The sequence below is a fragment of the Myotis nattereri genome, assembly GCF_964212035.1.
Source record: "Myotis nattereri genome assembly, chromosome: 9".
Classification (NCBI taxonomy): Eukaryota; Metazoa; Chordata; class Mammalia; order Chiroptera; family Vespertilionidae; genus Myotis; species Myotis nattereri.
The window spans coordinates 81,804,500-81,828,931 of record NC_138084.1 but is presented as its reverse complement, the minus strand read 5'-3'; the positions used below and the strand labels follow the sequence as shown (position 1 = coordinate 81,828,931).

At 51.0% G+C, this 24,432-nt stretch overlaps 1 protein-coding gene across 3 annotated transcripts; it reads left to right on the top strand.

The window, feature by feature from the left end:
* Positions 1-2,277: 2,277 nt before the first annotated feature.
* Positions 2,278-13,669, top strand: HYOU1 (hypoxia up-regulated 1). 3 transcript variants are annotated; one of them, XM_081098935.1, is made up of 26 exons: positions 2,278-2,339; positions 3,187-3,278; positions 3,484-3,577; positions 3,750-3,828; positions 3,978-4,132; positions 4,210-4,286; positions 4,588-4,769; positions 5,230-5,345; positions 6,404-6,596; positions 6,805-6,939; positions 7,098-7,180; positions 7,273-7,405; positions 7,577-7,764; positions 7,964-8,102; positions 8,580-8,640; positions 8,793-8,872; positions 9,231-9,416; positions 9,542-9,714; positions 9,838-9,925; positions 10,033-10,155; positions 10,304-10,437; positions 10,578-10,662; positions 11,523-11,763; positions 11,853-11,900; positions 12,135-12,188; positions 12,313-13,669. In XM_081098935.1, exons 1-26 carry the CDS (start codon positions 2,290-2,292, stop codon positions 12,372-12,374), a joined length of 3,051 nt encoding a protein of 1,016 aa, XP_080955061.1. In that variant the 5' UTR covers positions 2,278-2,289; the 3' UTR covers positions 12,375-13,669. The 3 variants fall into 3 exon arrangements, with proteins under 3 accessions (XP_080955061.1, XP_080955060.1, XP_080955062.1); XM_081098934.1 differs by having other exon boundaries at positions 12,132-12,188; XM_081098936.1 differs by having other exon boundaries at positions 2,316-2,471; positions 12,132-12,188.
* The last annotated feature ends 10,763 nt before the right edge of the window (positions 13,670-24,432 follow it).

Here is a 24,432-nt window from a genome sequence, read left to right as displayed (position 1 = left end):
GGACAGGGTCATCCCATCCCTGCAATCCCAGTACAGAACACAGTGCTTACATATGACAGAGGCCCAAGAGATGTTAAAATGTGTACTGTTCGAAATGGATGGGAAAAAACCTACCATACAGGACAGATGGTCAAGAGTAGAGTCAGTTATTGAGAAATAAAGTCTTTTTCTGTGGAACTGAAATGGCAACTTATATGTCCATCATTATAGCTAAACAACACCCACTATCAAATGTTCTAACCACTGAGCAACAGCAATGATACAGATATGGAAAATGCTACATAATTATTAGTTACCCCCCAAAAGGGCAAGTTCCAAACAATTTAATTATGTAAAATTTTACCATTTACAAAAGAACAGTACCTACAAGTTTCAAGAGACATGATCTGTATGTAAAAGTAGAGGAAAAGGCCTTGGAGGCTGCACACTGCACTGATAACAGGAATCCGCCTCCAGAGAGAGAGGTTGCCGATGGTATCAAAGGGATTTAGCTTTAGCTGGAATATCTGAGTCTTTTTCAAGATTGTATTTGTGTAACTAAGTTGTGTTAAAAATTTAAGCAAGCCCTAGCCAGTTTGGCTCAATAGGTAGAGCATCAGCCTGCAGAATGAAGGGTCCCGGGTTCGATTCTAGTCAAGGGCACATGCTCGGGTTGTGAGCTTGATGCCCAGGTTGTGGGCTCGATCCCCAGTAGGGGGCGTGCAGGAGGCAGCAAATCAATGATTCTTTCATCATTTATGTTTCCCTCTCTCTCCCTTCTTCTCTGAAATCAATAAAAAATTATTAAAAAATTTAAGTGAATTTCTCCTTATTTCTACCAATATCTTTTTTTAATAAAATAACTTATTTTTCCATTGATTTCTAGAGAGAGTGGAAGGGAGAGACGAGAGGGAGAGAAACATTGACTGGTTGCCGCAAGCCTGCAACCGAGGTACATGCCCTTGACCAGAATCCAACCGCAACCCTTCAGTCCGTGGGCCAAGGCTCTATCCACTGAGCACACCGGCTGGGGCCCAATTTCTCTTCTACCTAAGACTGCACTATTCTTGAAGGGAAGAAAACTAGACCTCTCCCTTGGCACTGCCAGTAGAATTATCTTCTAAGCCTTGACACCCGACTACTCTGTCTCCCTCATGAAAAATGTAGGGAAAGGAACACATAAAAGTTCCTTAAACGAGTCCTGGCCGGCAGCCAGGTTCTCAGGAGGGCTTCTGTGAAGGAAGGCCAGGCGTCAAAGCCGGGAAAGACGAAAACATTTAAGAAAAGCACGTTCGCCCTAACCGGTTTGGCTCAGTGGATAGAGCGTCGGCCTGCGGACTGAAGGGTCCCAGGTTCGATTCCGGTCAAGGGCATGTACCTCGGTTGCGGGCACACCCCCAGTAGGAGGTGTGCAGGAGGCAGCTGATGGACGTTTCTCTCTCATCGATGTTTCTGACTCTCCATCCCTACCCCTTCCTCTCTGTAAAAAAATCAATAAAATATATTTAAAAAAGAAAAGCACGCTCATCTCAAGTAAAACTGGAAACAGTGAAAAATGTGCGCTCTCAAGGCCTGCGCACATTGCGGGCGGGCGCTGTAGGGGCAGAGCAGGGCGCGAGGACCGCCCAGCACCGGCCGGACCTGCTTTAATGAACAAGATTCAAGGGAACAGAAACAGGAGGGGTGCACACACGCTCCGCCAATAGAGCCTCACAAAGAAGAGGTATGTGGTGTTGGGATATTCTTTCTCTTACAAAATGGGGCTTAGGCCAAATTCTGCCGCTAATGCGGGTGCGATCTCCGACCCCCCGCGCACATATCTTTGGGTGTTTCTGCTCCCCCCTCGGTGACACAAAGGGGGCTGACGAGGGGCTGAACCCTAGCGCAGCCGCTCTGATTTCTACCCCAAACCCAGGGCAGCTCCATACCAACCGGCGGCGAGCGCCACTTCGGCGAGGCTAAGAACAGAGGCCGGCCAGTCCCACTCGGCGCCAGGGACGCCCCGGTGACCGGAAGAAGAGCGCCCACTCGCCAGGCCTCGTCACTCCCCACTCGGCAGCCAGGCACCCACGCGCGGCTGGAGAGGTCCCGCGAGCACCCGGGCGGGCGCCTGGCCCGTGACGTCGGCCAGCACGTGGCTCTGCCCTGGGCCGCCGCGGCGGACCAGGAGGGGCGGTGGCGGAGGGGCGGGCAAAGGACGTGGTCCAATGGAGAGGAGGGGCGGGCCTAGACGTGGACCAATGGGAGCGCGCGGCGGGCGGTGGGGGCGGGGCCCGGCGCGCGGCGCAGGGCGGCGCGGCGGCGGCTCCAATGAGCGTGCGCCGCGTCCGGGCAGCTGGTGCGCGAGACGCCGCGGAGAGGTCGGTGGCTAATGTAACAGTTTGCAAAGCGAGGGGAGTCGTGAAGGGCGCGGGCTGGGGCGCGCTGCCGGCCTCGTGGTTTGCCCGCGCCGCGTTTGTCCCGGAGCTGGGCCCGCTGGAGCGGAGGCCGAGGTAGAGGTGGCTGTGGGGTGGGGTGGGGTGGGAGGCAGCGCGCCGGCTCTGCGAGTGGGTCGGGAGTGGGAGCGAGGGCCGCACGGACACTGGGGCGCTTGGCCCCCACGGCTTGGTCCTGGGGCGCCCCCACGCCCTAGGGGTGGGCAGGGACCGGTTCCCGGCGCGGGGAGCCGCCACCTTGGCCGGGTGAGGCTTAGGTGGACTCCGGGCTCGCCGGACTCGCTGAGCGAGGCACCTGACGTCCCCGCACAGCGTCCATGGCGGCGGCGGGCTGGGGCGCGACCCGAAGGGATGCCGAGGAGTAGGCAGGCCCTCGAGCATCCCGGCCTCCCTCAACGTCACCGCCTCTTCGTTCCCTCCAGGCCCGGCCTGGCCTTCCGTCTGGCGGGGAGCTCCCGTGTGGGAAGGCGCCGGTGCGGGGAGGTGGTGGAGCCGGGGCCGGGTCCTCTGGCCACAGCCCCGGTGTCAGACGGCAGGACCCGTCAGCGGGGCGGCCGCTGCTGCCTGTGCAGTAGGAAGTGTCTGGGCCCCTGTCCTGTCCTTGCTGGTTCACCTGGGGCTTTGGGCCCTTCCGGGCGTGATGGGAGGCTTCGTCCTCATGGGGGGAGAGGAGGGCATGCAGGCTGCTCTGCCCCGGGTGCGAATGGAGTAGGTATGAACCTTAAAGCGTCTCAGAGCATCCAGTTACAAGGGTTGTTTTTCTACTCCCCAGGGGCAGAATGGCAGCCATGGGCAGGACGCAGAGGAGGCGAGCTGGTTGGGCCTTGATGGCTCTGCTCTTGGCGGACCTGTTGGCACTGAGTGGTGTGTACCCGGCAGCGGGATGGAAGGAGGAATAGATGAGTGAAGGGTGAAGGAGACATGGGGGGAAGGGCCGATGAGGACCCAGGCCTTTCCTTTATGTCTTTTACTACCTCACCTTCTCCTTGGAAAAGTGTGCGCTTTGATGAGAGGCGCCTCAGGAAGGGAGGGGAAGAGGGACTAACTGACAGATGGATTTCCCTTTCAGACATGCTGGCAGTGATGTCCGTGGACCTGGGCAGCGAGTCCATGAAGGTGGCCATCGTCAAACCTGGAGTTCCCATGGAAATTGTCCTGAACAAGTGAGGCAGCCCCAGTGCCTCGGGGGGTGGGGGGTGGGAACTGTGGGCTCTAAGCTGCTGTGTTCTTCCAAGTGCCCACAGCAGACTTAGGTGTGTGAGTGAGTGAGTGTGTGTTGCGGCTCCTGTGGCCACACCCTGCTAAGGGAACCTGGGCCCAATGTCTGTTCCTCAGAGAATCCCGGAGGAAAACCCCAGTGACTGTGACCCTGAAGGAAAATGAAAGATTCTTTGGAGACAGTGCAGCAAGCATGGTGAGCTGGCAGCCCACTGCCTTCCCAGAGGTGGTGAGCGGAGGGGAGGAGGTGACAGACCAAGGCCATGCCCTTATCAACTCTGATGTCCGAGGGAGGTGGTGGCGGGCTTGGAGCCTAATGCTCTGCTCCTTTTTACTTCCTCCCAGGCCATCAAGAATCCAAAGGCTACGCTGCGTTACTTCCAGCAGCTGCTGGGGAAGCAGGAGGGTAACCCCCACGTGGCCCTTTACAGAGAGCGGTTCCCAGAGCATGAGCTGGGCTTCGACCCGCAGAGGCAGACTGTGCGCTTCCAGATCAGCCCGTGAGTGCTCTGCTGGGGAAGCGGCTTCCCTTCCTGCCTGGCTGTCCTCGCCTCTAACTCCCCCCTCCTCCCCCCAGGCAGCTGCAGTTCTCACCTGAGGAGGTACTGGGCATGGTTCTCAATTACTCCCGTTCCCTGGCTGAAGACTTTGCAGGTGAGCAGCCAGGATGAGGCCAGTGGTGGCCAGGTTCCCTAGGGTCTCAGATGGGGGCCATTTTGTCTCCCAGGGAACATTTGGCTCTGTCTGAAGACATTTCTGGTTACCCAGCTGGGGAGCTGCCACTGGCAGTGAGTGATTAGAGGCCAGGGATCCCGCCAAACACCCTACAATGCACAAGACAGCCTCCACCACAAAGAATTATCCGTCCAGTCCAACATGCCAGTTGTTCCAAGACTGGACAACCCTCGCCTAAGGGACGGAGCTGGTGGGAACCTTGCTCTGTTGCCCTCTGTAGAGCAGCCCATCAAGGATGCAGTGGTCACCGTGCCAGCCTTCTTCAATCAGGCCGAGCGCCGAGCTGTGCTGCAAGCTGCTCGCATGGCTGGCCTCAAAGTGCTGCAGCTCATCAATGACAACACTGCCACCGCCCTCAGCTACGGTGTCTTCCGTCGGAAAGACATCAACACCACTGCCCAGGTAAGCCAGGGAGGAACTTCTGACCAGACTGCAGGGTGACTTGCTCTGAGGATGGAGGCCACATCTTGCATTTGTTAGCACAGACCTACTCTGCTCAGCCCCTGTTGGAGCCATTGGGTTTTTATTTTTCCACTAAAAAAAAAAAATATATTTTTTTTATTAATTTCAGAGAGGAAGGAAGAAGGAGAGAGAGATAGAAACATCAATGATGATAGAGAATCATTGATTGATTGCCTCCTGCACTCCCTAAGCTAGGGATGGAGCCCACGACCCGGGCATGCGCCCTGACTGGGAGTCGAACCGTGACCTCCTGGTTCATAGGTCGACGTTCAACCAGAGCCACCCCAGCTGGATGGAGCCATTGGGCCTTTAGCTGAGAGTTGGTGCAGCCCCATGGGAGCAGGCAGGCACCCTGGAGTTGGATAAAGTTCCTGTGACGATTGATTTGATGTCTCTGTAGAACATCATGTTTTATGACATGGGCTCAGGCAGCACTGTGTGCACCATCGTGACCTACCAGACAGTGAAGACTAAGGAGGCGGGGATGCAGCCACAGCTACAGATCCAGGGAGTCGGGTAGGTGGGCTCTGGGAGGAAGGCTGCTTGCTGAGAGACCCCCAGGTCGGGGGGTCTGCTTGGAGGGGCAGTTGCCTCACTTTCCTGCTCCTTGCAGGAATGCTGTCTGGTTACGGTGTTGTCAATCATTGTAGGGTACTTCTGCCAAAAAGCACGGGAGGATGGAGGCAGGGAGGACAGTTTGGGAAGGTTGAAAGGCAGGGAACCTACTGACTTCTAAGACACAAGGCTGTAGGCCATATGTAGGATGTCAGATTCAGTCCATTCGCTGTCTTACCATTCCAGTTTACTTAATAACTTACCACTGTCATTACCTTATTTTTTGAACCCATCCTTTTCCGTCCATCTCTACTACTACCGTCCTAGTTCAGGCTACCGTCACCTCTAACTTAGAGCATCCCAAAGGCCTGCTTCCAGTGTGGGCTCCTTCAGTTCCCCTCCACATTGTAGCTGGAGGGCTGTTTCCAAAGGGCCAACCTGATTATAACATGTTGCTTCAAACCCCTTCAGTGGCTTCAGCCTTTACCTGGGCTTATAAGGCTGTGCCAGCGCGCCTGTCTCTAAACCCGAGCCTCTTGCTCTTGGAGCTTTCGCCATACTTGCCCTCGCTGGGAATTGACCATGCTCTCAGGGTCTTTCCCAGGCCGTTTCCTGTCTAGAATGCCTTTTCTCTTCACTAGTTAACTGAACCATCCTTCAGGTTTCAGCTTAAGCTCACTTCTTCACAGAACTTTCTCCAACATCTCGAAATAGCTGAACTTGCTCATTATAGATTCTAACAGCATTGTCTGCCTCCTTTAAAACACGTGGAGTGGTTAAAATTTCACATTTATTTGACTGCTAGATTGTATACTCCTTGTCTGCAGGAACCCTATCTTTCTTCTCACAATTACATCCCCAGAGACAAATACATAGTTGATGCCTCATAAATGCAGTTGAATGAATGGGCGGGTGAACTGTCACTGAGGTGTCTCCGTGTGGGAGAGTCAGGTCCCTGTGTAGGTGAAGGGGTCCTTGGGAGGCTGCTCCTACTTGCTCCTGTTGCCTTTCCTGAACAGGTTTGACCGCACTCTGGGAGGCTTGGAGATGGAGCTCCGGCTGCGTGAGCACCTGGCTGGGCTCTTCAATGAGCAGCGCAAGGGCCAGAGCGCAAAGGACGTGAGGGAGAACCCCCGTGCCATGGCCAAGCTGCTGCGAGAGGCTAATCGAGTCAAAACTGTCCTGAGTGCCAACGCTGACCACATGGCACAGGTGCCCACATGTCGCTGGTTGAGGGCAATATTCTTCACTCAGAGGGTGGAAGACCCACTGCCTAGCACCAGGCTACTTGTGCCTGGCGTGGCCCAGCCCTTCTCCCCATGCCTCCTGCCATCCTTGGGAAGTCCCGTTCCCTGATTCCTGCCTGCCCGCCCAGGAAGCAGGGCCTGGGCGAGAACTCTGACATGCCTGTCCTCTCCAGATTGAGGGCCTCATGGATGACGTGGACTTCAAGGCAAAGGTGACTAGAGCAGAGTTCGAAGAGCTGTGTGCAGACTTATTTGAGCGGGTGCCTGGGCCTGTGCAGCAGGCCCTCCAGAGTGCCAAAATGAACTTGGTGAGTGGGGCGTGGGAGGCGGGCCTGGGGCAGGAGGCAGGTGGGATAGTGGTGATTAGGTGGTGGGAGGAGGGAGCAGGAACATCAGAGGCAGAGGCAGTGCTGAGGAGGGAGTCCATTACTTGCTATCCCATCTCACATTCTTTCTCCCTCTGCAGGATGAGATTGAGCAGGTGATCCTGGTGGGTGGGGCCACTCGGGTCCCCAAAGTTCAGGAGGTGCTGCTGAAGGCTGTGGGCAAGTGAGTCTGGGGCTAGGACTGCAGGGCTGAGAGGAGGGAGGCCAGGCTGGGAGCTACAGAATAGACGGTCCTGACGCCCGGGACTTTGACAGGGAGGAGCTAGGGAAGAACATCAATGCAGACGAAGCAGCCGCCATGGGCGCTGTGTACCAGGCAGCCGCGCTCAGCAAAGCCTTCAAGGTGAAGCCGTTCATAGTCCGAGATGCGGTGATCTACCCTATCCTGGTGAGTTAGCCTGCGTGCTTGGCGGCAAGTGTCCTTCCCCTCTCCACATGTGAGCTCCCCTTCTGCCCACTCCAGTCCGTTTCTTTGTTTTTCTGCCAGCCGATGTTTCTCACCTGCCCTTATCCCCGAACTTCTTGGCTTCTCCCTGTGCCTCCTCTGCTTGCTGTGTAGGTTGAGTTCACCAGGGAGGTGGACGAGGAGGCTGGCGTTCGCAGCCTGAAGCACAATAAGCGTGTTCTTTTCTCCCGGATGGGGCCCTACCCTCAACGAAAAGTTATCACCTTTAACCGCTACAGCCATGATTTCAACTTCCACATCAACTATGGTGACCTGGGCTTCCTGGGGCCTGAGGATCTTCGGTGAGGGGCTGGGGCGGGGCAGGATGGAGCTGGGGCGGGGGGAGGACCGGGGGCTACAGGGCTAGCCCAGGGTTGGGGTTGGGGTAAGCATCTTCTCTAGAGGGTGCTGCCCTCCTCCTGAGTGTGTCCTAGGGGAAGGCCTCAGCATCCTGTGCCAGGCTGAGTGGGTTCCCCTGAACTGCTCTTTTCTCCCAACCAGGGTGTTTGGCTCCCAGAATCTAACCACAGTGAAGCTCAAAGGTGTGGGCGAAAGCTTCAGGAAGTACCCCAACCATGAGTCCAAGGGCATCAAGGCTCACTTCAATCTGGATGAGAGCGGCGTGCTCAGCCTGGACAGGGTACGCACAGGGGTGCTGGCGAGGCCCAGCCTCCCAGCCTTTCTAGAATATGAGAAACGAGAAGGGTTCGGAGTGGCTTTAAATGAAGTTAACCAGGCAGGGATGTGGTGTAGCCTTTCTTATAGCCTGTAAATGCTTATGGGCATTGTAAATGTCAGGGTCTGTACAGTAGCTGAGCAACCCAGCTTTGAAGAACAATTCTGAGGGCTAAGATCTTTCTGAGCATACATAGTGTGGAAACAATGGCCATTCTGTTGCCCAATGGAGAAGTGCAGGCTCGGGGCAAAAAGGGACCTGTGTTCAGAGGACCCATAATCCAAGTGGGGCCGGGGGCTTGATCCAAGAGCCCTTAGAAGAAGGTCGGTGGGAGAATAAGCCAGCACAGCTGGGAGTCATAGATGTGCATCACAGACTTACCAAGGCAGGAGGTTCGTGGCAAAAGCACATGTGTTTCTTCCTCTTGAACCCTCTTTTCAGGTGGAGTCTGTGTTTGAGACACTGGTGGAAGACAGCCCAGAAGAAGAATCGACTCTGACCAGTGAGATGCGTGTGTGCGAGTGTGTGTGTGTGTGTGGGGGGGGGGGGGATACTTTTGTGCATGTTGGGGAGCTGAGCACGCCTTGCCTTTGAGTGAGGAGGCAGGGTCACTGCTAGGGTCCCCTTTGAGTCCTTGGGCTTTCTTACCCCTAGAACTTGGCAACACCATCTCCAGCCTGTTTGGAGGAGGCACCACAGTAGATTCCAAGGAGAATGGTACCAGCACCATTCAGGTAAGCCCAGAATGGAGCCAGGAGAGCCTGGGAGCTGGTATGTGGGACAGGGAGTGGGTGGGTGTCCCAACTGCCTAGTGTAATAGCTCTCCCTCTCCTTAGCCCATGACAGGTAAGCATACCCTACTCTGCATTCTGAGTTGTCTCTGTGCTCAGGGTCTCAGCCCACTTCCCTCATCTCCAGACCCTCTCGTCTGACCAGGTGGCTGCAGTTGAAGCAGTGCAGTGCCTGTCTCCCTGCAGTTGTCCTGTCTGTCTTCACACTGAGATCTCTTCAGAGCCATGAGGCCTGGCATTGGGAAGCTGGTCTTTCTCCCGAGATCCTGACTGTCCTCTGTGGCTTGTGATTGTTTTCCAGGAGGAAGAGGAAAGCCTTGCTGAGGGGAGCAAGGATGAGCCTGGAGAGCAAGCGGAGCACCGGGAGGAAGGAGAGCCCCCAGTGGAGGACACCTCTCTGCCCCCACCCCCTGAGCCTAAGGGCAGTGTGGCCTCTGAGGGAGAAAAGGCTACAGACAAAGAAAATGGGGACAAGTCTGAGGCCCAGGTAAGCTCCAGGCTGGACCCAGAGGTGAAGGGAGCAGATCTCTGCCTGTTTCTCTTCCCCTGGATCCCTGGCTGTGGAGATAGAAGGGTCTGAGCTTGTCTTGACGTCTTCATCTTTCTCCACAGAAGCCAAGTGACAAGAGGGAAGCAAGGCCTGAGGGTGTCCCTCCAGCCCCAGGGGAGGAAAAGAAGCAGAAGCCTTCCCGGAAGCAGAGGATGGTCGAGGAGGTCGGGGTGGAGCTGGTTGTACTGGACCTACCTGACTTGTCCGAGGACGAGCTGGCCCGCTCGGCACAGAAGTAAGTCAAGACTGAGTGTATGTTTGTGGGTGTAGGTGTGTGCCTTCGGAGGTGGGCAGGATGCACAGTGGTGCCTCCAGTGTGCATGCCTCTCCCTCTGCGATCTCTCCATTTGTCCCGCAGACTTCAAGACCTGACAGCCCGAGATCTAGAGAAGCAGGAGCGGGAGCAAGCTGCCAACAGCTTGGAAGCATTCATCTTTGAGACCCAGGTTGGTAGGGTGGGAGTCACGATTGCCCTGGGCCCTGTGTCTGGGAGGGTCTGACCCAGTCTCGCCCTCTGCTGGCTGCATGTTTGCCCTTGGGTGCACCTCCCCAGGACAAGCTATACCAGTCCGAGTACCAGGAAGTGTCCACGGAGCAGCAGCGTGAGGAGATCTCCGGGAGACTCAGTGCCGCTTCCACTTGGCTGGAGGATGAAGGCTTTGGGGCCACCACAGTGGTGAGGGGTCTCCCAGGATACGGTGGGTGGATGGGAGTCTCCTTCCAGGGTCGGAGGAGGTCAGAAGAGCCAGGGAATGAGGCCATACGGAAGGTTGTGGGGCTGGCTTCAGGGCTGTCCTGTTATCCTTTCAACCCCTCTCCGTCAGATGTTGAAGGAGAAGCTGGCTGAGCTGAGGAAACTGTGCCACGGGTTGTTTTTTCGGGTGGAAGAGCGTAAGAAGTGGCCTGAACGGCTGTCTGCCCTTGATAATCTCCTCAACCATTCCAGCATGTTCCTCAAGTGAGCAGCTCCTTAGCCCTTTCTTCCTTATTCAGTCTTGCCACGCCCACTGACCTTGTTCCCTTCAATTTCCCATGACCCACGCCCACTCCCCAGGCCCCACTTCCTCCTGAGCTGATTGTCTCTCCTCTGGCTTCCAGAGGGGCCCGGCTTATCCCAGAGATGGACCAGATCTTCACTGAGGTGGAGATGACAACCTTAGAGAGAGTCATCAATGAGACCTGGGTAATCCCTGTGTAAATACTTAACTGGGTACTCACCTGGCAAAGCGTGCCCTCCTAGGCAGCATGGGGGTGTGGAGAAATGGAGACTCGGCAGGCCTCTGCCCCCTGGCTTAGCAGCTAGTTAGGAAGGCAAAGATGTTGCATTTGAGGCCATGTCTGATTGTCCTAAACAAGGGTTAGAGCCAGGAGTGGTCAAACTGGAGGAGCAACAGGGCCCATTCCTGTGAGGTTAGAGAAGGATTGCTTGAGGAGCGAGGGCATGAGGTGGACTCCAAGAGTGGCCCGGGGTTTGGATAGGTGAGAAGGATTTGTCATGTGAAGAAACTTTTGGGTGTGTGGGGACATTTTTTGAACCAGAGCCCGGAAGTGAAGAGACAAGAAGGGAATAATCAGCCCTAGCTGGTTTGGCGCACAGTCGGCCTGTGGACTGAAGGGTCCCAGATTCCATTCTGGTCAAGGGCACATGCCTGGGTTATGGTGCTTGGTCCCCAGTAGGGGGCATGCAGGAGGCAGCTGATCAATGATTCTTGCTCATCATTGATGTCCCTATCTCTCCCTCTCCCTTCTTCTCTGAAATCAGTAAAAAATAATACCTTTTTTAAAAGGGAAGGGAACAATCAAGTGGTTCAGCTGGAATTACAAAGCAATAGGATATGAGACAAAAATGTGTAGTGTGAGACTCCCTTGTGGAGAGCCTTGAATGCCATTCTAAGGAGTTTGCTTACGTGTGTGGGGCTGATGACCAAAGGTGGCAGAGTGATGAGGTCCAAGGGAAGAACCTGAGGCAGTTGTGGGTCATCTGGGACAGAGATGTCTGCTATCTCCATTGTTAGCTCTGAGCTGTGCTGGCCTCATCCACAGGCCTGGAAGAATGCAACGCTGGCCGAGCAGGCCAAGCTGCCCACCACAGAGAAGCCAGTGTTGCTCTCTAAAGACATCGAAGCCAAGATGATGGCCCTGGACCGTGAGGTGCAGTATCTGCTCAACAAGGCCAAGTTTGCCAAGCCCCGGCCCAAGCCCAAGGATAAGAATGAAACCCGGGCAGAACCTCCACTCAATGCCAGTGCCAATGACCAGGGGGAGAGGGTCATCCACCCACCAGGTGAGGCAGGGTACCTGGCTCCAGGTGCTGCTGGGCAGAAGAAAGCCTTTCCCTCTGGAATCACATTTTTACTCTTGGTTTTCCTTCAGGCCAGACTGAAGATGCAAAGCCCATTTCAGAACCTGAGAAAGAGACTCGTGAGTTGGGGAAACTGGGAATATGGACATTGCTTAGTCTAGGGGTTGGCAAATGGGCAGGCACAGCCTGGTTTTGGACAGCCATGAGGTTATTAAAAAAAAATTGCAGAGACTGAGTGTGGCCTACAAATCCTAAAATATGTACTCTCTGCTCTTTACAGAAAAAGTTGGCCAACCACCGCTTTAGCCCTTTCTTTCTTTCTGCAGACACTAAACTGTTCCTTCCCTTAGCAGGAGGATCTGAGCCGGCAGACACGGGGCCTCTGGAGTTGGAAGGCTCTGAAGCAGGTGAGGATGGAGTGGGAGGTGCCAGGAAGCCGAGTAGGGTCTGGGGGAAATACCTGCACAGAACTGGGGCCAGTGACCTCTACTTCATCTGCTGCTGTTCCTTTGTCTCCCCAACTCCCAACAGAATCTGAACAGAAGCAGCAGCCTACAGGACAGAGGCCCGCTCTGAAGAATGATGAGCTATAACCCCCACCTTCCAGTTCCACATTCCTTCCCATCCCCTTCTCCTACCACTATTTATTAAACATCGCGGGTTGGGGGAGGGTTTAGTCCTGTCCTCAGAGGCTTAAGTTCCTTTCTTGCACCTGTGACTGAAGGTGTGGATAGAGGAAGGAAGAGACATCTATCTCACCAGTTTCTTCCAGAGTAGTTCTGTGGTTACAGTTGAAATTGTTCTGTTCCCCAGTCTTATCCCCTGGTTCTGTATCTACCCGGGCCCCAAATTGGGAAAAGTCACTCTTCTATCTTAAAATTTGTGGGTAGGTAAGAGAATGGTCGTCAGTGTTGGCAGACCTGGTAGTGGAAGGAAGGATGTCCTTGGTTATTAGAGTCCCCCGTCTTCTGTCGTCACCCCTGCTCTCCTTTCCCTTCCACAGGCAATCCAGGTCACACAGCAGCCAGTGTCTGCAGAGCCTTGGTTCCCACCTTTGCTCTCTGAGTGCCTATTCATGCTCTTTTCTCCTCTCCGCCCTTCTCTTTCCCTAAACCTCCATGCTCACTGGCTCCTCTTCCTCGGGTTTCCTTGGTTTGCAGTTGTAAGTTGGGCAGCCTCCTGCCCAAAGCCCTTCCGTCTAAACTTGCTGAGATAAATCTAAGTCGATTCTCCTGCACGCCCAATACCTAGTGGCCAGCGTAGACGGAGAAAGGGAAGGGAATCCAGCCACCTCTCCAGGGCTGAGCCCTGTGAAAGCCCTGTAGCTCCCACCTGTGGACTCGGCCAGGAATGCCAGCATCCTGTAAGCACTGTCAGTCTGCCTCTTCGCACTAGCCTGGTACTCCATATCCCTTGACTATGTGCCCCCCTTTCTCCTCTGCCCTCCCAGACAGCCTTTCCCTCAACCCCCTGACCCCTTGGGCTGACCAAAGTGTGCTTTCTACTGTGAGTCCCTATCCCAAGACCTAGGGAAGGAGAGAACATGGCGTGAATGTACAAACGCCACCTCTCTGAGGCAGGCCTGCGGGTGAAGGGAGAGGCCTTTACCCACTAGGCTGATGTTGGGAGCCTGGTCTCCAGCGTTCTGTCTGTAGCAGGAGCCAGGGCTGCCACCTCAGTTCCTAGATCGAGGGGAGCCTGGTTGTGTGTCCCCCCCACCCCCTTTTTTTTGCCACATTGGCAGAAATGAAACCTAAGGGTCCCACCCTGTCCTGTGTGTTTGAGTTCTTTCAATAGCAGTTGAGGCTGGTTGGGCGGATTTGAGTCAAATTGTACTTTTGCTCCATTGTTAATTGAGAAACTTTCAATAAAATATTATTTTCTACAATTTTTGTGCTGTGGTTTTTAAAACTTTATTTACTGAATATAAATAATGGATATTATAGAAAATTTGGAAGTTAGAAGCTTGAATAATAAATTAAAATTATCACTGAAACATTAACATTTTGGAATTAGTTGCGATCATATATGTTCTTTTTTGGAAGACAAAATTGGGATTTTATTTGTCTCCTGACATGTGGACCACTATTTTTTTTTAAAATAAATCTTTATTGTTCAGATTATTACAGTTCCCCTTTTTCCCCCATAGCTCCCCTCAACCCAGTTCCCACCCCACCCTCTGCCCTTACCCCCCCCCCCCCCACTGTCCTCATCCATAGGTGTACGCTTTATGTTGCGGGGTCAAAGGTCATACACATGGAAAATGTAGCTATTTCCATCCACAACGTGTCCCTGTGTTTGGAAAGGTCTCTCATGACTTGTTCACGCTCTACTCAGAAAGGGTATGGAGCCACGTAACGGCTTTTTAAAATAATGTGTCCTCTTACGTTTAAAATGAGGATTTTCGCTACCAAAAGTGAGGAGAAAGCAACACTGCAGCTGCTCTTGCCCCTCTCGCCCTTCGGGTGATAGTTGTGCGTGGGGCTGCGTGCTGGTTCGCGGGCTGTCGATGAAGCCATCTGGGCGGCTCGCGCAGTTCCGCTGGCGTCCCAGGGACCGTTGGAGCCTCGTGGGGGCCGTCACAGCCTCGCAGGGTGCGTCACAGCCTTGCAGGGGCCGTCTCAGCCTCACACAGCCTCGCAGGGGGGGCCGCATCCCACTGTTGGGGGTGAAGGTGCGAGACAGAAGCTCCTCTCGCTCTCTCCTGCTGCTCCCTTGCGTATCGCCGATGCTGGAAGTTTCTGAGAGCAGTCTGCAGGTGCTGGACATCATACTTTAACAAGTCAACACGAAGTTTGGCATTCTGTCCTTTGTTGGGCGGCTCCTTGCTGGACAAAATCTCCAGGTGTTCCTGGTGGCTGAATATCTGGTATGCTTGCTTGGATTTCGTTTTCTACTAAGTGCACAGACTGCCTGTCTGCCATCTCCCGGCATCCCATGTGAGACTGGATCTGGTGGACCTGCCTGTGTGTTTGCTGGTACAGCGGTTTCATGTCGCCGGCCCAGCCGGGTCTCGCTCCGTCTTCCTCCGAACCTGATTCTGTTTCTTGAGTGTGTCCCTTATGTATGCGAGGAGTTGAAATCTGCAGCTTGTTGGGTTGGGCTGCGAAAGCGCAGGTGGTTCCTTTTGTGCCACTGGCACAGCTTGGGTGGGGATATAAATTGAGTAGGGCGGGGTCTCAGGTAATCACCAGGGCGGAGCAAACAGCAATGGCGTCTCCACGACCCCAAGTGCCAGAGAGCAGCTTGCGAGAAAGCCACCCTCGCTCTCCGATCCGCTGCAAGGCTGTCCCGCCTCTCCCCGTAGGGGTCTGGGACCTCAGGATCCCGCCCCAAACAAGCTCAGTGGATTCGAGAGTTTGTAACCCCTTCTGATTGAAAAAAACCGCACATCCAGTAGTAGTCCGCCTGGCGTGCGACTCCGTGTTGTGCCCAGATTTCAAGGTTCCCAAAAAGCCCACCAGGGAGCCAGCGAGTCCGATGCAAAAGTAAAGAGTCCTTCATTTCGAACTAGTTCGGCTCCCCAGCCATACTCACCGATGCAACGGTAAGCCCCAGTGGCTGAGAGAGCGAGGCCTGATGGGATGGTGGGTTTTATAGTAAGGGCAGGGGAGGGGACTGTGGGCCCCGCCGATTGGCCAGGAGCGAGTTGGGTAAAGAAATCCTGGGCGTGGCCAGCAGGGGCCTGGGCTTCTGGGAAGAAGGCACTCTCCTGAGCACATGGCGGCCACCCCAAAAATGGAGGACCCAGGGCAAGATGGAGGGCGCAGTCCTAGCCCCCACCCCAGGGCGAGCTGAGCCTGGGCTCCAGGGGCCAGTCAGGTTGCCGGGGGTCTAGCAGATCGACCAGTTCCAGCCCAGACAGGAAGTTCACGTCCTCCGTCTCGTTCCGGGGGCGCTGGCGATCGCTTCCTCCTCCATCTCCTCGGGCGAGGGCACTCGCCCCACCCTGCCGCCACTGCTGCCGCGTGGGTCCGGTCCGGGGGCGGCGGGCGGGTGGCAGCCTGCGCCGGGCTCCCGCCGTGGGCTGGGGAGTCGGTGCCCGAGGCCGCCAGCAGCGTGGTCAGGCCCCATGACGACTCGCCCTTTCATCCGTACCTCTGTTCTTGGCGCCTCTGCATATCCTACTCAGTCTCAATGCTCTTCTTTCTTTCCTTCCAGTAGTAGAACTTCCACTGGGCCAGCTTTCCCATGGTTCTGAATGATAGCTGTTTGTCTTATAGTTGGTAGTTTCAATGTTGTTGTGGGAGGCAGCACGCACAGGTCTGTACCTTACGCCGCCATCTTGGTTCTCTCTGGACCACTATTTTATTTATTTTTAATATATATATTTATTGATTTCAGAGAGGAAGGGAGCGGGAGATAGGAACATCAATGATGAGAATCATTGATCGGCTGCCTCCTGCACACCCCCTACTGGGGATCAAGCCCACAACTCAGGTATGTGCCGTTGATTGGAATCAAACCCAGAACCCTTCAGTCCAAAAGCCAAAGCTCTTACCAACTGAGCCAAACCGGCAAGGGTCACTTTTATTTTTTAGGTAACTTCCATTTTAAAAATAACTGCATTTTACAAATCAAGAATTCATAGCGATTCAGTAATTTGTCCAAGGAACTAGGGGTGTTAGTGCCTCACCTAGGTTTGAACTTAATTCTGAGCTATTAGTTCTTGCTGTTACTACTCTGACACAGAATGTTGACACAAGATTTCCCATTCACAGCACAATTAATTTGGATTGTCCATCAGTTGTGATGGAGCCTATTTTACCAAAGGAAGATCACTCCAGTCAGTCATTTGCATGTTTAAGCAGTTGAATAATGACTATTAAGGTTATAATTTTCTCTAAAGGTTGAACAGGTCAGAAAAGTTTTGAACCTAAAAAATTTTTTTTAATATATATTTTTATTTCAGAGAAGAAGGGAGAGGGAGAGAGAGAAGCATAAATGATGAGAGGGAGTCATTGATTGGCTGCCTTCCGCATGTCCCCTATAGGGGGTTGAGCCCACAACCCAGGCATGTGCCCTTGACCAGAATCAAACCCAGGACCTTTCAGTCCTCAGGCCAACACTCTATCCACTGAGCCAAACTGAGTAGGGCCTACAAATCTTTTTAATAGACTATTTTTTAGGTTCACTAATAAATTGAGCAGATAGTACAGAGAGTTTGCATGTACAGAGTTGGGAAAAGGTTTACAGTTGCGAGCACAAGAGTTTGTTCTTATGTTATTTATTTATTTATTTATTTTTAAAATATATTTTATTGATTTTTTACAGAGAGGAAGGGAGAGAGATAGAGAGTTAGAAACATCGATGAGAGAGAAACATTAATCAGCTGCCTCCTGCACATCTCCCACTGGGGGTGTGCCCGCAACCAAGGCACATGCCCTTGACCGGAATCGAACCTGGGACCTTTCAGTCCGCAGGCTGACGCTCTATCCACTGAGTCAAACCGGTTTCGGCCTTATATTATTTATTGTATTTATGTTTTGTTTTTTGTTTTTTTGTTGTTGTTTTTTTTAATATATTTTATTGATTTTCTTACAGAGAGGAAGGGAGAGAGATAGAGAGTTAGAAACATTGATGAGAGAGAAGCATTGATCAGCTGCTTCCTGCACACCCCCTACTGGGGATGTGCTGCAACCAAGGTACATGCCCTTGACCGGAATCGAACCCAGGACTCTTCAGTCCACAGGCCGACACTATATCCACTGAGCCAAACCAGTCAGGGCTGCATTTACGTTTTTTTTTTTAATATTTTTATTGATTTTTCACAGAGAGGAAGGGAGAGAGATAGAGAGTGAGAAACATCGATGAGATGAGAGAGAAACATCGATCAGCTGCCCCCTGCACAACTCCTACTGGGGGTGTGCCCGCAACCCAGGTACATGCCCTTGACCGGAATCGAACCCGGGACCCTTCAGTCCGCAGGCCAACGCTCTATCCACTGAGCCAAACCGGTTTCGGCTGTATTTACGTTTTTTAAATTGATTTCAGAGAAGGGAAGGAAGAGAGGGATGGAAACATCAATGATGAATCATTGATCAGCTGCCTCCTGCACGCCCCCTACTGGGGACCAAGCTGCAACCTGGGCATGTGCCCTGACTGGGAATCAAACCAGGAATTCCTAGGTCTACTGGGGGATGCCAACCACCAATCCACATAAGCCAGGGCAATAATCATAGTAAATTTCATTTTTAAATACATGGGTTTTTTGTGTGTGTTTTTTTAATTAATTAAATCTTTATTGTTCAGATTATTACATTTGTTCCTCTTTTCCCCCCCATAACTCTCCTCCATCCAGTTCCCACCCCACCCTCCTCCCTCACTCCCCATCCACTGTCCTCAACCATAGGTGCATGATTTTTGTCCAGTCTCTTCCCGCATCCCCCACACCCCTATCCCCCACAAGAATAGCCAGTCCATTCCCTTTCTATGCCCCTGATTCTATTATGATCACCAGTTCATTCTGTTCATCAGATTATTCACTTGATTTTCAGATTCACTTGTTGATAGATGTGTATTTGTTGTTCATAATTTGTATCTTTACCTTTTTCTTCTTCTTCCTCTTCTTAAAGGATACCTTTCAGCATTTCATATAATACTGGTTTGGTGGTGATGAACTCCTTTAGCTTTTTCTTATCTGTGAAGCTCTTTATCTGACCTTCACTTCTGAATGATAGCTTTGCTGGATAAAGTAATCTTGGCTGTAGGTTCTTGGTATTCATCACTTTGAATATTTCTTGCCACTCCCTTCTGGCCTGCAAAGTTTCTGTTGAGAAATCAGCTGACAGTCGTATGGGTACTCCCTTGTAGGTAACTGACTGTCTTTCTCTTGCTGCTTTTAAGATTCTCTCTTTGTCTTTTGCTCTTGGCATTTTAATTATGATGTGTCTTGGTGTGGTCCTCTTTGGATTCCTTTTGTTTGGGATTCTCTGCGCTTCCTGGACTTGTAAGTCTATTTCTTTCATCAGGTAAGGGAAGTTTTCTGTCATTATTTCTTCAAATAGGTTTTCAATATCTTGTTCTCTCTCTTCTTCTGGCACCCCTATAATTTGGATGTTGGTACGCTTGAAGCTGTCCCAGAGGCTCCTTACACTATCTTCGTATTTTTGGATTCTTTTTTCATTTTGCTTTTCCAGTTGGGTGTTTTTTGCTTCTTCGTATTTCAAATCTTTTACTTGATTCTTGTGGTTCTCTAGTCTGCTGTTGGGAGTCTGTATAATATTCTTTATTTCAGTCAGTGTATGCTTAATTTCTAGTTGGTCCTTTATTACGACCTCGAGGGTCTCATTAGATTTCTTGTAGATCTCATTAAGTTTATCGGCAGTTTCTAGAAAATTCTTGAAAAACCTTAAAAGTGTGGTTTTGAACTCTATATCCAGTAGTTTGCTTTCCTCCATTTCTGTTATTTGTGACTTGTTTCTTTGTCTCCGCATTTTTTATGCTTCGCTGTGTTGATAAAGTGGTTTTCTGTGCTGAGTGTCCTCTAGGGCCCAGTGGCTCAGCCTCCCCAATTACCTGAGGTGGACACTCTTGGTGCACCCCCTTGTGGGCTTTGTGCACAGTCTTGTTGTAGTTAAGCCTTGATTGTTGTAGTTATCACTGAGAGGAATTTTCCTCCAGGCCAATTGGCTGTGACAATCAGCTGTTTCTGCAGTGGGAGAACTTCTATGCTGGAGACACCCCTCTGGGGCAAGACTTGCTTAAATGGGGCTTTGGTGCTCACTGAGTCTGCCCCCTGAGTGTGTCCTTTATGGTTCCACGGAGCTGCAAACTGGATGGTCCCACTCTGACCTCTGGGTTTCCTGGCTCCTGGATCTCTAGAGAGGTGTTAATCTAGCCTTTGCCTAAGGCTATCCAGCAAAAGCCTCCCTGCGGGGCTTGGGGGGGGGGTCGGCTTCCATGGGATCAACAGGGTGGGGCTAGCAGTTATGGCTGCTCTCAGTCCTGCCCTCAGAGGCCCCGCTTCTCAGTGTCCTGGCAATCACTGTGAGCACCTCTGAGAGAAAGCTGCCCTCGAGTTCCAACGGATGCCAGACAGTCCCGTTTCTCCCGTATGAGTCTGGGTCCCCAGAGACTCACCCGGAACTGGAGCTCAGAGCTTGAGACTCCCTCCTGATTGAAAAAGACAACCATGTCCTCAGCCACCAGCCCGCTCCGCATGCACCTCCGTACCTTTGTATTCTACTTCCGCACCACACCTCCTCTGAGTTTTGGTATGCTTTTCTCTTCTAGTTGTAGAATTTCCACTCAGCCAGCCTTCCTGTGGTTCTGGATGATGTCCGTTTCTTCTTTTAGTTGTCTTGTTCATAATTTTTATCTTTACCTTTTTCTTCTTCTTCCTCTTCTTAAAGAATATCCTTCAGCATTTCATATAATTCTGGTTTGGTGGTGATGAAGTCCTTTAGCTTTTCTTGTCTGTAAAGCTCTTTCTCTGACCTTCAATTCTACATGATAGCTTTGCTGGGTAGTGTAATCTTGGTTGTAGGTTCTTGCTATTCATCACTTTGAATATTTCTTGCCACTGCCTTCTGGCCTGCATGGTTTCTGTTGAGAAATTAGCTGACAGTCATATGGGTACTCCCTTGTAGGTAACTGATTGTTTTTCTCTTGCTGCTTTTAAGATTCTCTCTTTGTCTTTAGCCCTTGGCATTTTAATTATGGTGTGTCTTGGTGTGGTCCTCTTCGGATTCCTCTTATTTGGGGTTCTCTTCGCTTCCTGGACTTGTAAGTCTATTTCTTTCATCAGGTAGGGGAAGTTTTCTGTCGTGATTTCTTCTAATAGGCTTTCATTATCTTGCTCTCTCTCTTCTTCTGGCACCCCCATAATTCGGATGTTGGTACGTTTGAAGTTGTCCCAGAGGCTCCTTACACTATCTTCGTATTTTTGGATTCTTTTTTCGTTTTGCTTTTCAGGATGGGTGTTTTTTGCTTCTTCGTATTTCAAATCTTTGACTTGATTCTTGGGATCCTCTAGTCTGCTGTTGGATCTCTGTATAATATTCTTAATTTCAGTCACATGTTTAATTTCTGACTGGTCCTTTTCCATTTTTTTGGCATTCTCATTACGATCCTTGTTGATCCCCTGGGACCCCGCCCCGCCCAAGCCATGCACAGAGGCTTTTGCATATAAAAGGCCCGGCTCTTTGCAATCTGAAAATTACTTAACAAACTGCAGCTGGCCCAAGGTCCCACAGCATCTTGCATTGCTTCACAGCTGGCTTCTGCTGGGTAGCCTCAGACAGAGGCTAGATTAGCACCTCCTTAGAGATCCAGGAGCCAGTGTGCCCAGTGGTCAGAGTGCAGCTCCTCGGATCCATAAAGGACACACTCAGGGGGCAGACTCAGTGAGCACCAAAGCCCCATTTAAGCAAGTCTTGCCCCAGAGGGGTGTCTCCAGCATAGAAGTTCTCCCACTGCAGAAACAGCTGATTGTCACAGCCAATTGGCCTGGAGGTCAATTCCTCCCAGTGTTACCTACAACAATCAAGGCTTAACTACAACAAGACTGTGCACAAAGCCCACAAGGGGGTGCACCAAGAGTGTCCACCTCAGGTAATTGGGGAGGCTGAGCCACTGGGCCCTATAGAACCCTTAGCACAGAAAGCCACTCTATCGACACAGCGAAGCATAAAAAATGCAGAGACAAAGAAACAAGTCACAAATGACAGAAATGGAGGAAAGCAAACTACTGGATATAGAGTTCAAAACCACACTTTTAAGGTGTTTCAAGAATTTTCTACAAACTGCCAATAAACTTAATGAGACCCTCAAGAAATCTAGTGACACCTTTGATGTTGTGATAAAGGACCAACTAGAAATTAAGCATACACTGACTGAAATAAAGAATATTATACAGACTCCCAACAGCAGACCAGAGAATCGCAAGAATCAAGTCAAAGATTTGAAATACGAAGAAGCAAAAAACACCCAACCGGAAAAGCAAAATGAAAAAAGAATCCAAAAATACGAAGATAGTGTAAGGAGCCTCTGTGACAGCTTCAAGCGTACCAACATCCGAATTATAGGGGTGCCAGAAGAAGAGAGAGAACAAGATATTGAAAACCTATTTGAAGAAATAATGACAGAAAACTTCCCCTACCTGGTGAAAGAAATAGACTTGCCGAAACTGGTTTGGCTCAGTGGATAGAGCGTCAGCCTGCGGACTGAGAGGTCCCGGGTTCGATTCCGGTCAAGGGCATGTACCTGGGTTGTGGGCACAGGATGTGCAAGAGGCAGCTGATCGATGTTTCTCTCTCATTGATGATTCTAACTCTCTCTATCTCTCTCCCTTCCTCTCTGTGAAAAATCAATAAAATATATTTAAAAAAAATAAATAGACTTACAAGTCCAGGAAGCGCAGAGAATCCCAAACAAAAGGAATCCAAAGAGGACCACACCAAGACACATCATAATTAAAATGCCAAGAGCAAAAGACAAAGAGAGAATCTTAAAAGCAGCAAGAGAAAGACAGTCAGTTACCTACAAGGGAGTACCCATACGACTGTCAGCTGATTTCTCAACAGAAACTTTGCAGGCCAGAAGGGAGTGGCAAGAAATATTCAAAGTGATGAATACCAAGAACCTACAGCCAAGATTACTTTATCCAGCAAAGCTATTATTCAGAATTGAAGGTCAGATAAAGAGCTTCATAGATAAGAAAAAGCTAAAGGGGTTCATCACCACCAAACCAGTATTATATGAAATACTGAAAGGTATCCTTTAAGAAGAGAAAGAAGAAGAAAAAGGTAAAGATACAAATTATGAACAACAAATACACATCTATCAACAAGTGAATCTAAAAATCAAGTGAATAAATAATCTGATGAACAGAATAAACTGGTGATTATAATAGAATCAGGGGCATAGAATGGAGTGGACTGACTATTCTTGTGGGGGATAGGGGTGTGGGGGATGCGGGAAGAGACTGGACAAAAATCGTGCACCTATGAATGAGGACAGTGGGGGGGGGGGGGTGAGGTCGGAGGGTGGGAGGGGAACTGGGTGGAGGGGAGTTATGGGGGAAAAAAAGAGGAACAACTGTAATAATCTGAACAATAAAGATTTAATTTAAAAAAACTATGAACAACAAAGTGACAACAAATAAATATCTATCAACAAGTGAATCTAAAAATTATTCAGAATCAACTGGTGAATATAATAGAAGCAGGGGCATAGAAAAGGAGTGGACTGACAATTCTTGGGGGTAAGGGGGGGTACGGGAGGAGATTGGACAAAATTCTTAGACCTATGGATGAGGACAGTGGGGGGGGGTAAGGGCATGGGGTGGGGTGGGAACCAGGTGGAGGGGAGCTATGGGGGAAAAAAAGAGGAACATCTGTAATAATCGAACAATAAAGATTTATTTAAAAAAAAACTGGCCAGGGCAAGATATTTATTATTATTATTATTATTATTATTATTTTAAATATATTTTTATTGATTTCAGAGAAGAAGGGAGAGGGAGAGATAGAAACATCAATGATGAGAATCATTGATCAGCTGCTTCCTGCACACCCCCTACTGGGAATCAAGCCTGCAACCCAGGCATGTGCCCTTGACCGGAGTCAAACCCGGGACCCTTCAGTTCCCAAGCGGACGTTTTATCCACTGAGCCAATCCAACTAGAGCTGTTTTTCTTTTTAAAAAAATTATCGCCGAAACTGGTTTGGCTCAGTGGATAGAGCGTCGGCCTGCGGACTGAAAGGTCCTAGGTTCGATTCCGGTCAAGGGCATGTACCTGGGTTGCGGGCACATCCCCAGTAGGAGATGTGCAGGAGGCCGCTGATCGATGTTTCTCTCTCATCGATGTTTCTAACTCTATCTCTCTCCCTTCCTCTCTGTAAAAAATCAATAAAATATATATTTTTTAAAAAATTATCTTTATTGTTGAAAGTGGTAATACCAAAAAAAAAAGAAAGTAGAAATACCGATGTGCCCTTCCCCTCCCCGCATTGACTCGCTCCACCCTGACCCTACCCTTCAATTTGTTTCATCAGTGTTTTGTAGTTTTTAGTGTACAGACCTTTCACCTACTTGGTTATTGTAAGAGATTATTTTCTTAATTTCTTTTTCACAGCCTGCCTAGTGGTCCTGGCAGGTCTGTCTCTTGCTTCATGCTTCAACAGTGTTTGGACAGAGAAGACCTGGGGACTCTCCATCTTCCAACCTTCTCTCCAATTGCAACCTCCTGGAACTCTTCTCAGCTGTCCCCTTACTCTGGGACGAGACAAATCCATTTTGTGTTGTGTGTTTAGCCCCTTATTGCTGACCAACCCTGAGTCCTCAGATTCATCACAGTTATTCCCCTGAGATGAAGAATGTTGTCAATTGCCTGGGCAACCTGCATCCCCTGGCCTCCAAGGCCTCCTTCTTTCTCTTGGCTTCTATTTCCATGGCAGCGGTGTGACTTTGGAGGATTTGGGCCACTTCTGCGAGTTGACCAAGAAGAAGTAAAAGGGCGCTGAGCATCTCTAGAAGAAGCAGAACCAGCCTGGTGGCCATGCTTTCTTCCAGGGCTTACAGAAGCTGTCCCAAGATGAATGGGGTAGAATCCACCAGGCCATGGGAGCTGCCATGGCTCTATAGGACAACCTGAACCAGGCCCTTTGGGTCTGCATGCCCTGGATTCTGCCCTCATAGACCCCATCT